Genomic DNA, 12,883 nt, shown 5'->3' with positions numbered 1-12,883 from the left:
GTGGCACTCTGACGTCACCAGCAGCCCACCGCCCCCGTGTCCAGCGCCACCCTTCTCATTCCTTTTCAGCGCTTCAGCGCTGGCCGATTCCTGAAAAAAACCTAAGAGCGCCTGCGCAGCTACGTAGGGCTAGCGTAGACAGCGCTAGTAGCGTAGCCTTGCGTAGGCGCAGTTTTGTGCTACGCTATCTACGCTAGCCATACTGAACTGCGCCTGCGCAAGGCTACGTTACTAGCGCTGGTCATCGACGTATTCCACTGAAACCGCGAACAACGCCCCCCCACCCCTGCGCGCGCTCAGCGGGCCATGGTAAAATTATCAAAGGCTGACTGGTCCGCGGCGATAAAAAGGTTGGGGACCACTGGACTAGAAGGCCTCCAAGGTCCCTTCCAACTTGTTATTTGGACGTGTAAATCAATGGGCACCTCTCTTGAAATCTCTCCAGTGCCTCTGCTCTGCAATGGAGAAGGGAGGGTCAGGAAAAGGAGAGATTGCCTATAGAAATTACTCGCTCCCGGTTCTGCAAAACCGAGAATGGAGAGGGAGGGATTTTAAGAGAAGAAGCTGTGTGTGTGTGTGTGTGTGTGTAGCATTCCCACCCATCCCTCAAGCTGTGGCTTTCAGTATGGACAAGCCATGGGCACTTGGACTACCCAAAGGCAGGGTGGGGAGTAGCCAACAGGCTTTTACATAAGTTGTGGAATTTGCGTATCTCCTCCCAGCAGGAAAGCCCAGTTGCAGTCATCTAATTTCCCACTTTGTAGCTGCTTCAGTTAGCGGCAGAATTGCCACAAGTAATTAGGATCATTAACTGAGGACTACCTACATGACTTCTCAGCTGCCACTGTAATTGATTAATGGAAATTAAGAAAGATGGAAAGTAAGGAAAAGATTGAATTTTCCATTCCCCCGTCACACGGAATGAAAGCTCAGCCAGGGTGATCTTCTGTCTATGATTTTATTAAGAGTTATTTCCAATAGGCCTGTATTGGAAGATTGGGAGACCAAAAAAGGCACAACTCACAGTAAAGGAACAATGGAGATCATCTAACCTATCCTACAGAGCGGATGCCGGAGAAAGAAATAGCACAGGGAACCCAGCTGGACCAGTCAGGGAGTCCTTGCAGGTTCGGCAGAAAAGAAACAGAGAAAATCGAGCATGCTGAAAGGGGGAGGGGGGCCTGTTGACCGTCACAACGCAAAGCAAGCGGAACCTGCTCTGTGTGTCTCTGCCCTTGGCTCGAAGCTCCTGCCACAAGCCCCTTTCAGGGTCCAGGAACACACGGGAGCAGCTGCGTTGCCCTCCGTCACCACTCGCTCTCCTTGGCAGGAAACAAAGGGGGGGGGGGAGCAGTCACCACTGCCAATGGGGAACAGGGGGCTCTACAGGAGCCTCAGCTGCAGCGGGGCGCACTGGGGTCAACTCCAATGCAGGACATTGGGGGGGGGGGTGTTTCTGCACTTGTCTTGCTGCTAAGCAAGGAAGTTATGTTTTCATAAGAATTCTTGTCTTTTCCTAATAGAGTCGCTTTAATTCTCTCCCCCATCCTCAAAATGTCACCATCTGTTCCGAGATCCACTGCCACCCGCCTCAGAGTTAAGCCCAAATCTTTTAAGCAGGAGTGGGAACAGTACCGTGTTTGAACAGATCCTCTTAGCCACACAATAATTCCCTGTGTTGTAGTTCCCTGGGTTTTGGGGGGGAGGGGATTACTGGGCACCCTTGTGCCTCAGAGGAGAGGGAGGACTGGTGGGACACAGCCGGATCCCAGAGGGCTTGACCTGGCCGGCCGGGGACATTCCAGCCCCGCTTTAATTCTGCCTCCTGTGCCCAGGAACCGCCAACTTCCTGAAAGCCCTCTCAGCTCAACACAAAGCCACGGGGGCCCTGCCCAGGGAGACCCTTTCGCCACAGCAGAACAGGCTTGCTTATTGCACTTAAGGCAAGAAACAAATCGGCTGGCAAGGAATGGTGGAGGAGGGGGGGAGCCCCTGTCTTCCCCAAAGCCCACTCTAACCTCCCCACCCGCCCGACATTGCTGCGGAGGGGGAGGCAGAGATCCAGGGACGGGATCCCCCCACTGTGGGCATTCCCTCCTCCTTGCTCATGCGATTGCCTGAAGGGGAGTCGGGGCTCGGGGACCTTCTCCAGAAGCCCCCAATTCAGGCAAACCCTGGAAGAGAGGAGCTGAATGCAGTTTGGTCAGACGAGTGAGACCCTCCCCACTCTCAGAGTGGAGAGGGGCTTCCACTGTTGTTCCTGAGCTCCAGGACGCACAGCCCCAAAGAAGCAGCAGTGGTGGCCTCAGGAGGTGGGGGGTAAGGAGAGGAGACCACAGGGGATTGGGGAAACCGTGTGCCAGCAGCCACGCCTAGGCCAAGGGGCCCAGAGATGCACCCAAGACAAGAATATTCTTTACAGAGAAAAAGGCTTCCGGATCCCAGCATTGGTGGCGCTGAGCTCCCGTCTCCACAAGTGCAGCGCCATCCCAGGATTCGGAAGAGGGGGAAAAAAGACAGGGACCGAGGAACTCTTAAATCATTACATCACGAAACGACTTCAACAAAACCTGCCACTTGGAATCAAAGAGTCACATGAGAACCGGTGTCTGCCCCTCCCTGGGGGGGCAAAGGGGGTGGTGGTCACGGAAGCAGCTGTCCTGAAGGGCCGCCTCTTCCCCGGGCACTGCCGCCCAGGCGCTCAGGACCAAAGGATTTGCTCACTAGGTTAAGGGGCAACTAGAATTAGCAAGGGGGGCAGAAGTTGCCGGCGGACTGGAGGAAGAGGGCTCGAATGTCCAGAGACGGTCCGCTGGTCAAGAGGGTGGAGTTCCTGGGCCTTCGCGGAGACTCTCTCGTAAACTGGAGGAAGAGAGAAGAATGAGAGGGGACCAGGGGCTGAAAGGCCGGCCGAGTGGCCCGCCAGGCAGCTGTGGGCTGCTGCTGCTTGAAGCCTCTTGGTCCTGCCTGGAAAAGGCTCTGCCTGGTTCTGACCCCCTGCCAGCCCCCCACTCAGCCTTACGGCCTCTCTCCTCCCCAGCAGCAGGATTCCTCCCGGTAAGTTATTTTTCCAAATCTTGGGTCCGATTCGATGAGGGAGGCAGCTCCGTTAGGGCCCCCCCTAGGGGCAGCTCCTCTTTCCGAACCAGGGAGCAGATGCCGGGCACCACTGGCCAAGTACCTGGGGTCAAGGAATCAACGCTACTCGTCTGCAGCCGACATGCCCTTCAGAGGGTCCCTCTCTCTCATCTGCGGCAGAGAAAAGGGCCAGTCACCTCCAGGACTCGGACAAGGAGCGAGAGAGGGAGAGAGAACGGGCCAGGCAGGAAGCGCTCACCTCATCCAGCTGCCTCTTCGTCTCGTACTCCATCCGGCGAATGTCCTCCATTGTCAGGCCAACCCACTCTGTCAAGCCAGCAGAAAAGCTGCCGGTGGAAATTCGTAAAAAGCCGCCTCTCTTGCTGCAGGAAAGTGGGGAAAAACCCCTGAAGCTGAAGGCCTGGCGGGAAGGACGTCCCTGCACAGCAAGGGGGGGGGGGGAGAGGACCGCTTCTTCCTCCTGAAGGGCCCAGGCGGATGCAGCCCCCGCAGAAATGCCGCTGGGGAGCCCCCCTCGCTTCTGCCCTAAACTCTGCTCACCTTCTGGATAAGTTCTCAATTTTGTTTTGAAGGCCCCACCACTTGAACTTGACCGTGACCAGCTTGTAAGCACACATGTACGGGCATTCGGACTGATTGCCCAGCTCCTTCTGGAAAGACAAGAGCCCACCGGCCACCACTCAGGACGGCCGCCCTCCTCCTCCTCCTCCTCCTCCTCCTCCTTCTCCTCCTCCTCCCTCCTCCTCCTGAGATCGGCCCGGGCTGCCCGGAGGGCAGTCTTGGGGCAGCCCCTTGGCCCTCTCCCCTCCAGCTCTGCTCGGCCCCTGGCACTCCCCGAGTGGAGCCCCGGAGCCACCCCAAGCAAGCGAGAGGTGCTCCCTACCTTCCAGTTGGGGCCCAGAGGGCCACGCCCAGTCTTGACCGATTTAAATTTTGCTGGGTCTTCTTCTGGCTTGTAGTCCTGCGTGAGACGAGAGAGGAACCGGGGAGGTTACGGAAAGGGAAGAGGCCCACCCTCTTTCCCGGCACTTGCAGGGTGGGCCTCCTCCACCCAGCCCCCCTCCAGCCTGGTGGGGCTGTGGGCTCCATGCCAGTAAAGCCACTTGAAAACAGGACAGAGGCCTTCTATTCCCCGCTCCCCCCTTGGCTCCACAGAAGGCCCCCAACCACCCGACTTCAAGCCAGCAGAGGTGCCCCCTGACAACTCGTTTTGCCACTGCAGATGAGTGGCCTCCAAGGGCACCTCAGAGAACTCCAGCCAGGTGGCTCCTGGGTGGCCACTCCCCCCCCCATAGACCTGTCCACCCCCTACCCTGGAAAGCACATGGCTCCGGTCCCCAATGTCTATGTAAACGGCCTCCACGTTCTTCCACTCCTCAGGATCCAGTTTATGGACCTGCAGGGAGAAGGAGGGGCAGGTTTCAGTCCACCTCTGAGGCCCCCCTCCGCTCTGCCTTTCAGGGCAGCCTTGAAAGTGAATTTGTAAGGTGGGGGGAGCAGCTGCAAAACGAATTCCTCAGGAAAAACATGCAAGAACGAACTGCTATCGAGGGTGATATAGTCGGCATTTTAAAAACGTCAGCTATTAAAAAGAACAGGAAGCTCCTGTTCGTATTGTATTGTGCAAATGTGGTGTTTTGTGTGTATTTTGCATGTTTGTAAATAAAATTTAAACTAAAAAATTAAAAAAAAAGGTCAGCCGGGTGTCATCCGGCCTCCTTGCAAGAGAAAAGCAAAAAGAACAGGGAACTCTCATGCGGAGAATAGGGCAGTAACCTGTCCCCCTCCTCCGTCTCCCGTTCCTGCCAGAAAAGCCCCCGGGAGGGTCCCCAGTATAGTTGCAACCAAAAGACAGACTCCCCCACCCCAAAGTCCCCACACTTACATTCTCCTGCATGCCCATATCGGCTTTGTGCCAGGTTTCAATTTTGATCAGGAAGTCATCCTTCATGTACTCGTTCTAGTGAGGAGGGAGAAAGTTGTCTCCGCTGGGAAGGAGGGGCCAGGCCTGCAACCACCTCTAGGCGCCACGGGTCTCCCCCTCCCTCCCTCCCTCCCTCCCTCCGGAGAGCGCTTGAGGAGGGGAGAAAGCCCCTCTCTGGCTTGAGAGCAGGAATGGGGCACCGGACCCAGCTGCAGAAGCCTTGCTCTAGAGGGAAACCCACCCCCCCACCCCCACCCCGGCAAAGAAGTGTCTGAAGCCCCAGGGCGAGACCAGGGCTGCCGGCAGGCACACCCGGTGGAGGGAGTGGGTGGGTGGGTCTCTTCCAGCTCTAAGAAGAGATGGGCTGGGGGCGGCAGGGGTCCAAGGGGCCCCAGAGCCTGGAGGAAAGTGGGGAGCAGCGACAGGAAACTCTTGGCCAATCTACGGAAGGAAGTGAGGGTGAATCAAAGCAACCGGAAGGCCTCCCCTTCTTCCCTCACAGGCGGATCAGAAGGAAGTTCCCCGGAATTGCCCCTCGCCCCAGAGCACCCCGGATGGGCCCCCAAGAGTCCCCGCAGGTGGTGAGGTGGGCTGGCTGAGAAGAAGTCAGCAAACGACTTTAGTGGAAGCTCCCCCCAGACCCCAAAGGGAACCCCTGCCTCCCCCAGACCACGAAAGGGGCCTGGCGTCCCTGGCAGCCCAGCCGCTTACCCAGCAGGGGCCGGAAGCTCTACTTACTGTTATAACTGCTCCAAACCCGAGACATGGAAAGAAAGACAGAGCTTTAATCAGGGACGCAGCCACGGCTCCCGGCCTGCCCCCAACAGCCCACTCATCAGTGGGAAGGCCTAGCCAGAGCCCTGGCCTCCTCCTCCTCCTCCTCCTCCTGCAGCAGGGAACTCTGCCACTTCCCCCCCCCAAAAAAAAAACCAGCTTGAGCACCCCATGGGATGGGGGACTGCCAGGGAGGGCTCGCGTAAGGATGCCTATTTAAGGCCAGCCTCCACCAGCCCCACACAGGGCAGGCACAGCTGAGGGGCTACATACTGGTTGGCAATGCACTATCCAATGCTGACACACACACACACACACACACACACACACCCCAAAATCAGGGCGTTTTCACTAGCCATGCTGTGGTTGCTGCCTGGGAACCCAACCCACAGACACCCCCCCCCCCCCCGGTCGGGTTTGGATTCATTCCCCCCCCTTGAGAAAATGGGCAACGCCAGCAGGGCTCTTCTCTCCAGCAGGTAAGCAGTCCCCCCCCCCCCCTCCCACACACACACACACTCTGGGGAAAAGCCTCCCCACAGCCCTGGCCCTCCCTCCCTCCCTCCCTCCCTCCTCCTAACTCCTGGGTAACTCAACCCAGGTAACCCAACCCAGGACTGCGCTGGGCAGGAACTGGATGCCCTGGCGCCAGGATCCCTGATTAATGAAGGGAAGGTGGCAGGTCCTGCTTCTCGCAGGAGAGGACCCCAGTCGTAGTAGCAGCAATACCCCCCCCCACCCCCCCGCTTCCAGGGCTCAGACACAGCAGCCACATAGGGGCCTCCCAGGAGGTGCAGGCAGCCTGGAGCTCTCAAAGGCCGAGCATATCCCGCAAAGCAGGGCCGGAGGCCAAACGTCCAGTGAGCAGCAGGGCTCCCAAGCAGCCCTGGACACAGCCTCCATCCCCTGCAGCAGCAGCAGCAGCTCCTGGTGGAAGGTGGCCTGTGGTTTGCTAATCCAGGTGGTCAGCCCTCCCAGACTCGGCCTGCGCCCAAGACCCGGCTCTCACTGTCCAGACTGCGGGACCTCAAGCAGCCCAAGGAAGCCAGGCCGCGCAGAGGAGGAGGAGGAGGAGGAGGAGGAGGAGAGGCCAGGGCCCAGCCCCAACAGCAGGAAGGGTCTCTGGGGCAGTGGGGCCACCGGCTCAGAAGGGCTGAGCTGAGGGGCTTCTGCAGGAGCTGCTTCTGGGCTGCCCAGGGGGACAGAGGCCGGCTGCTGCTCCGGGGAGGGGCAGGGAACGGCCAGGCTCCCCCCTGAAATGGTTCCCCTGGCGGAGGTTTCCTCCCTCCCCGAGTGGGCAGAGGAGCCGCTGAGCCGTGGAAGTTCTCTGAAGCAGCTCAGAGCATCGGGCAGACCGCCTGGGGCACCTCCCTAACACAGGTCCCACCGAAGGAGAAGGGGGCCTGGCATCCCCAAGCCCCCCAATGCCCAGCAAGGCAGCTGCCCTGGCAGAACTCACCGGTCCGGCAGAAAGGGTAGGCGTTCCAGGCCTTCTCGTGAATGTCCAGGGCCCCCTCGGGGGCCAGCATCCTGACGAAGGGAGGGACTTTGCTGCAGGAGAAAGGAGAGGTCAGGGCGCGGGCCAGGCCCCCCCGGCAGGAGCTCCGCCCCACTCTTCTTCCTGCTGCCGGCGACTGTGGCGCTTAGGGGTTCAAGGCTAAGCAAGGGGAAGCAGAGGGGGTTTTTTCCCCAGCCCCTCCCCAACAGGCAGGCACCTGGATGCCACCCCACCCACCTCCCCTCCGCCTGCCCCAGTGCCACCGGACCCAAAGGCTTTCCTAGGGACAGAAGGGCAGGGCCCCGAAGCCCCAGCCCAGCAGGCCCTCTCCGTAGGGACCGGAAGAGAAGCTGGGACCCATCAGTGGCAGAGGTGGGCAGGCCTAGCGGTCACCGCTTGAGAGGTTTGCTGGACGCTGAGGAAAGGCCCTGGGGACCCCCTTAGGACAAAGGCTCCTTCCGCCAACCGGAGAAAGGATCTGCAGCTCAGGGTTAGGTCCTCTCCGAGCGGGGGGGGGGGGGGGGGTTGGGGTTCGCTTGCAGGCGTTCATTACCCAACTAGGGAACATCATCAATGCCGGGGGGGGGGGGGGGATGCCTGTTGCTTGCTCTGCCAGGGCTTTTTATTTTGCTTTTTGAGATGGGTCCATTTCCTCCCTGTTGACTCCTCGATTATTGCTTCCCCCCCCCCCAACGGTTTATTTGCTGTGGGTTTTTGCTTCTCTGAATGCTGGAGGGGATGGAAGTTTTAGTTCTGGGTTTTTTTTTTGTGGGGGGGGGGTCTCTTTTTATTTATTTATTTATTTTTAATTGTTAAAATGTTTTTATTTTCCATTTTTCATTTCATAGTGTCACATATCTACTGTGCATAACCGGGGCCATACAACATTAAACAATAATCACAGCAGTTCCTCTTGTCAGCAACACCCCCAGAAATATAAATAAAAACTCAAACTCAAATAGAAACCCCATATGCCCCCTTCCGCTCTCCATACACCTCTTTCTTCCGCCCCCCCCTCCAATCTTACTATCTTCCCTCCATCATTCCCCTCTAGCCTACTTCCCCTCCCCGTGGGGGGGGGGGTGTCTCTTGTGAATGTTAGGTAAATGGGGTTTGTCCTCCGTAAGCATCGATGGCTGATTTGTGTAAATGCCCAGCAGGCAGGAATCTCCAGGCTTTTGGGGGGGGATTTGGCTCTTTTTGTACCCCTGGCCTTTTCCTGGACGGGCGGGGGGGATCCTCCCAGGCCACCTACCTCTGCAGGTGGTATATCTTGTGCGTGTATTGCCCCCGCTCCCCGTCTCGCTCGTAGGGCTCGTTCACCAGCACTTCCACCCCTTCGCCCCCGCCAGTTTCGTTCTTGCTGGCCTCGGCCACGGAGTACAGCTGCCCCACCTGGTACTGGAGGAGGGAAAACACGGCAGAGTCAGTGGCTTCCACGCAGGAGGGATGGGCGCAGAGCGAGCCAGCAAGCAGGCCGGGAACCCGGCGCTCATAGACGAGGTGTGGGAGGAAGCGAAGCACAGGCGGGGCAGGATCCTGCAGTTCTGGGCCTGCTGGGGGCTCTGGGAGGCCCGTCTGAGCTGATTCTGCACCCCCTTTGCAGAGCCTTGGCATCTTCCGCCGCCAGCCCTGCCCGAGAGCCCCAAGGCCAGCCGGAGGGCACCGGGGCTTAAGGGAGAGCAGAGGTTTCCATGGGAACCGCCTGTCCAGCGCATCCCCTCCCCCTCCGCAAGGTACAATTCAGGCCTGAAGAGGACAGGCTGCTGATCAACCCCCCCCGCCCCCCATTTTGTTTTGCCCCACCCGAACGAGGAGCTCGGGCCCCTCACGGCAACGCCTGACCCTCCAGGGATCCCACTGCTGTTTCCAGGGGGAGAAGGATTCGCTGCCTCTGCTCTTTGGCCCGCAGTCCCAACAGACCAGCCCCCTTCCCTGCCCTTCCTGCATGGAGGCCCCAGAGGGAGAGGCAAGTCCCTCTGGCAAGAGCCCCCTCCTCCCCTATCCAGACTATCCTCAGGGGGGACACAGGTGCAGCAGCTCCTGCAGGAGCACAGAGGGCGGCTGAGCAGACACCCACACGCTGTGCCCAAACGAGGCCGAATTCAGCGACCATCCCAGCCAGTCTTTCCTGCAGCCCCAGGAGCCCCTTGCCGTGGTGCGCCCCCCCCCCCCCAGAGGCACCTCCAGAAGGGCAGCCTCGGCTCTGCATCTGTCAGGAATGCCAGACCAGGATCCCCCCCCCCTCTGCCCGTAAGGCTTTCCAGCCTGCCTGTAGTACTGCCCTGCTGGCAGGGGCCTCAGAGGGAGGCCCACCTTGGCGCCCATACCTGTGACAGCCCCAGGCAGAGCAGAGGAGCCAGGGAACCTCCCCGCAGGAGCGCCTCCATTGGAGGGACTCTGGTGGGCTTCCTCCAATGGCTAGCCACGGATTGCGGACACTCAACACATATGTGAGGGCTGTGGTTGGGCACCTCAGGGCACAATCTAGAGGACTAGAAGAATGGGAAGGTTTATGTGATGAGAAGCTTCATCCTAGGCGATTGCACAGACACGGAGGAGGAGCAGCGCAAAGGACGGCTAGACAAGAGCACAAGCGCAGCCCTACGGGATGAGGCCCAGCGTTTCGTTTCTCACATATCCCGCTCACGGCGGCTCCCTTGGCATTGGGAGGCCTGCTGCTCCAGCGCACAGTAGGCAGCCAGACACGGGAGAGCTCTGGGGCGATGGCTGGGAGAGCACTGTCAATCAAAGGTTACAACACAGAGTTTGCAGGGTGGTCTGAGAGGGGACCCAGAAGTGCAGGTGGGGAGGCAGTCAACGTCTCCCCCGTCAGGGAGGCTCAGTTAGGAACAACTGCAAGGCCAGGGCGGGCTAGTATGGAGGGGATGCAGAAGTGGAGCCCCTGAAAAGCTACTTATTTATAAAAGTTGGGTTATGCCTTGTTTCTATGTTAACTGGTGCCCTAATTATGGTATCTCCCTGCATTCCGCCCAGCTTGGATACCTGACAGAGTTGGAGAGCCGAAATCAGAGAAAGGGTTTTTTTTTTTTTTGGGGGGGGGCGAGATGAGGCAGAACAAAATAACACAGCAACAAAAAGGCTTCCTCAAGGCAGGTGCGTAGCCCGTCCTCCAGGAATTTTACAACCGCTTTTGCAGCCATTCCAATGAGAGGTTATCCCCCAGATCACAGGCTAATGAGTTTCTGGAGTTTACTGGCCACTTTCTTGACAATTGTGCTTGAGAAAAAGCAAGAGAGAGTCCCAAAAGGGAACAGTGTTGCTTTTTCAGGAAACCAATTTTAATACCATAAGTGTGTTTCACACAAACCTTCTTGCAATTCTGTTCCTAACTATAAAAAAAGCTCAAGAAAGAAAACAACCAAGAGAAGAGGTCGTACAGTTCTTGCAAAGTGACAGCAACACCACCACCACCCCGAATAAAAAATAAACTTGGGCAGAGAGTTGTCAGGCAGGAAAGCCCAAGAAGGGCTCCCAGGCAAATGGAGCTTGCCCTTCCTGCCAGGGTGTCAGACTGCTGGGAATTGCTTGGAGGACTCCTCCTCCGTCCTTTCCCCTCCGCTCCTTACAGTGCATCCAAGGCAGCCTTCCTTAGAAGCCCCCAGGGTTGGTTTGCAAAAGGCCACACAGCAAGCCCCCCCAGTTTGGCTAGATGCCTTGGAAAGCTGGGGAGGGGGAAGGAAGGAGGGAATATTAGTCTCCATATATTTTTCCTGAGCTTTAGCCACAAGTTTGACCAAGATGGAAAGAAGAAGAAGAGGAGGAAGAAAAGGTTTTGTCAATGGACTGAGGGCACCCCTTCCCCCCCCCCACCAAACAGACCAAGGGGTCCGTCCCACTGTGTTGCTGCTGCTGCTGCTGCTGCTGGAGGGGGGGGGGGTCATATTGTTTTCTTTAAGGGTGTTAAGCCCACCGCCCTCCCCTGTGCGAGAGTGGGCGGGTGGCCATGTACCTTCCTCCGGAAAGTGAAAGGGAGAAGGCAGAGGGAAAGGAAGGCAGAGGGAAGACCTACCTCCTCCACCGACACAGGCAAAACGACGCGGCTGCAAGAGAGCAGAAGGAGCGCAGTTAGGTCGCAGCCTCGCTCGCCGCAAGAGGGGAAACCCGACACAGAGATCCGCAGTTGCCGAGTTACTTTCGCCCGGCAACCCAGCCGACCCGCACCCCGCAACGGGAAAGGGCGACTGGCGCGAGCCCCTCCAGGGCATCGGCGGCCGGGATCCCACTCGCCCCCCCCCTTCCCCGCCCGAAGACTCCGCGGGGCTCCCCGGGACACAGCGGCTGTGTGGGTGGGTGTGTGGGTGTGTGTGCGGCGTTGGGGGGGGGGGGGGAGGGAGCTGCACCGACCCGCAAGGCCGCCAGGCAGGGGGGGAAGGGGGGAGGGAGGGAGGCGGGGGAGGAAGCTGCTCCAGGCCAGCCCGGTCGGCGCTTCCAACCTTCGGAGGAGCCCCGCGGGAGGGACGCCAGCTGGACGGGCGAGCTCCTTCCCCGGAGCCCCCCCCCCCCACCGGCAACATCTCCCTCCCCGGGACCCTCGCGTCCCTCTCCCCCCCCCCCACCTGCCCCACGGAGGTCACGCCGGGAGGGGAAGGCCGAGGCGGAAGCAGCTGGAGCGGGAAGCCCCGGGCGCCCAAGACCGAGCAATCCCGCCCCGTCACGCAGGAGCCGGAGGGGCGCCGCGTCTCCCGGGGAGGCCGGGGAGGCCGGCGGGACCTTCAGGGGTCCTTGGCCGGGGAGCCCCGTCCGCTTCCCGCTCCCTCCCTCGGCGCCCGGCTGCCGTCTGGCGGAGAGGGGGGGGGTCGCCCCTGCGGGCCCCGAGAGGGAGCCGCCAGCCCCCCCCCCGCCCGCCCGCTCGCGCCCCCCCCCCCGGGCTTCCCCCCCCCCCGCCCGCCCGCTCGCTCACTATTCTTTGACGAGCACCATGGCGAGCGCTGCTCCGCTGGCTCCGGCGCGGCCCCGCCGCCCGCCCTCCCGCCCGCCCTCCGCTCGGCTGTCCGTCGCCCTGAGGCCCCTCCGTCCCCGGAGCCGCGCTCGGGGTTCCGGCGGGGAAGGGGAGGCGGGCGCACCGGGCGGCGTTCCTCGGCAACAGCCCTGCGTCACCGCGCGGCGTCCGACGCACGACGTCACGCGCGCGGAGGGGGCGGCGCCCTCCTGGCTCCCCTTGGGCGGCGGCGGCAGGCGGAAGGAAGGGCCGGCCGAGCGCCCCCCCGCGGCCGGCTGGGGAAGCGGCACCCGTGGAGCGGGAAGTGCCGCACTGCCGGCCGGGCGCCCTGCGAGGCCACCGGCGTGTCCGACGGCAACCTCTCTAATGCAACCCGATGGGGCGCCGAAGGAGAGCGCCAGGCGCAAGCGACGCCCGGATGAAAACGCCCCGGAACCGCCCCGGAGGGCGCCGGCGGGGGCGCCTGTCGAGGGTCCCTGGGGAGGGCGGCCCCCTCCTGCGAGGGGGAGGGGCGGGGGCGCCCGAGAAAAGACCTTGCAGGGCTCCTTCGGCGGGGGGGGGGGGAGGAAGGGGTTCGGGGTGGGGGGGGGGGTCCGTTAGCCGGTCTAAGGCCCGGAGAGAAGCC

The 12,883-nt window shown here is 60.5% G+C and overlaps 1 protein-coding gene across 1 annotated transcript; it reads right to left on the bottom strand.

Annotated features, from left to right (window-relative positions):
- Positions 1 to 939: 939 nt before the first annotated feature.
- Positions 940 to 12,432, bottom strand: PITPNA (phosphatidylinositol transfer protein alpha). The gene is given in 13 exon segments (XM_032215761.1): positions 940 to 2,862; positions 3,182 to 3,249; positions 3,338 to 3,403; positions 3,405 to 3,471; positions 3,649 to 3,749; positions 3,983 to 4,060; positions 4,412 to 4,495; positions 4,985 to 5,059; positions 5,762 to 5,769; positions 7,257 to 7,348; positions 8,551 to 8,696; positions 11,329 to 11,359; positions 12,220 to 12,432. Coding segments are annotated over 12 exon segments (816 nt in total). The 5' UTR covers positions 12,240 to 12,432; the 3' UTR covers positions 940 to 2,862; positions 3,182 to 3,201.
- Between the last annotated feature and the right edge of the window lie 451 nt (positions 12,433 to 12,883).

This window comes from Thamnophis elegans, chromosome 4 (assembly GCF_009769535.1).
Source record: "Thamnophis elegans isolate rThaEle1 chromosome 4, rThaEle1.pri, whole genome shotgun sequence".
NCBI classification, from domain to species: Eukaryota; Metazoa; Chordata; class Lepidosauria; order Squamata; family Colubridae; genus Thamnophis; species Thamnophis elegans.
The sequence above is the reverse complement of the archived record's forward strand: the minus strand, read 5'-3'. Positions and strand labels throughout refer to the sequence as shown.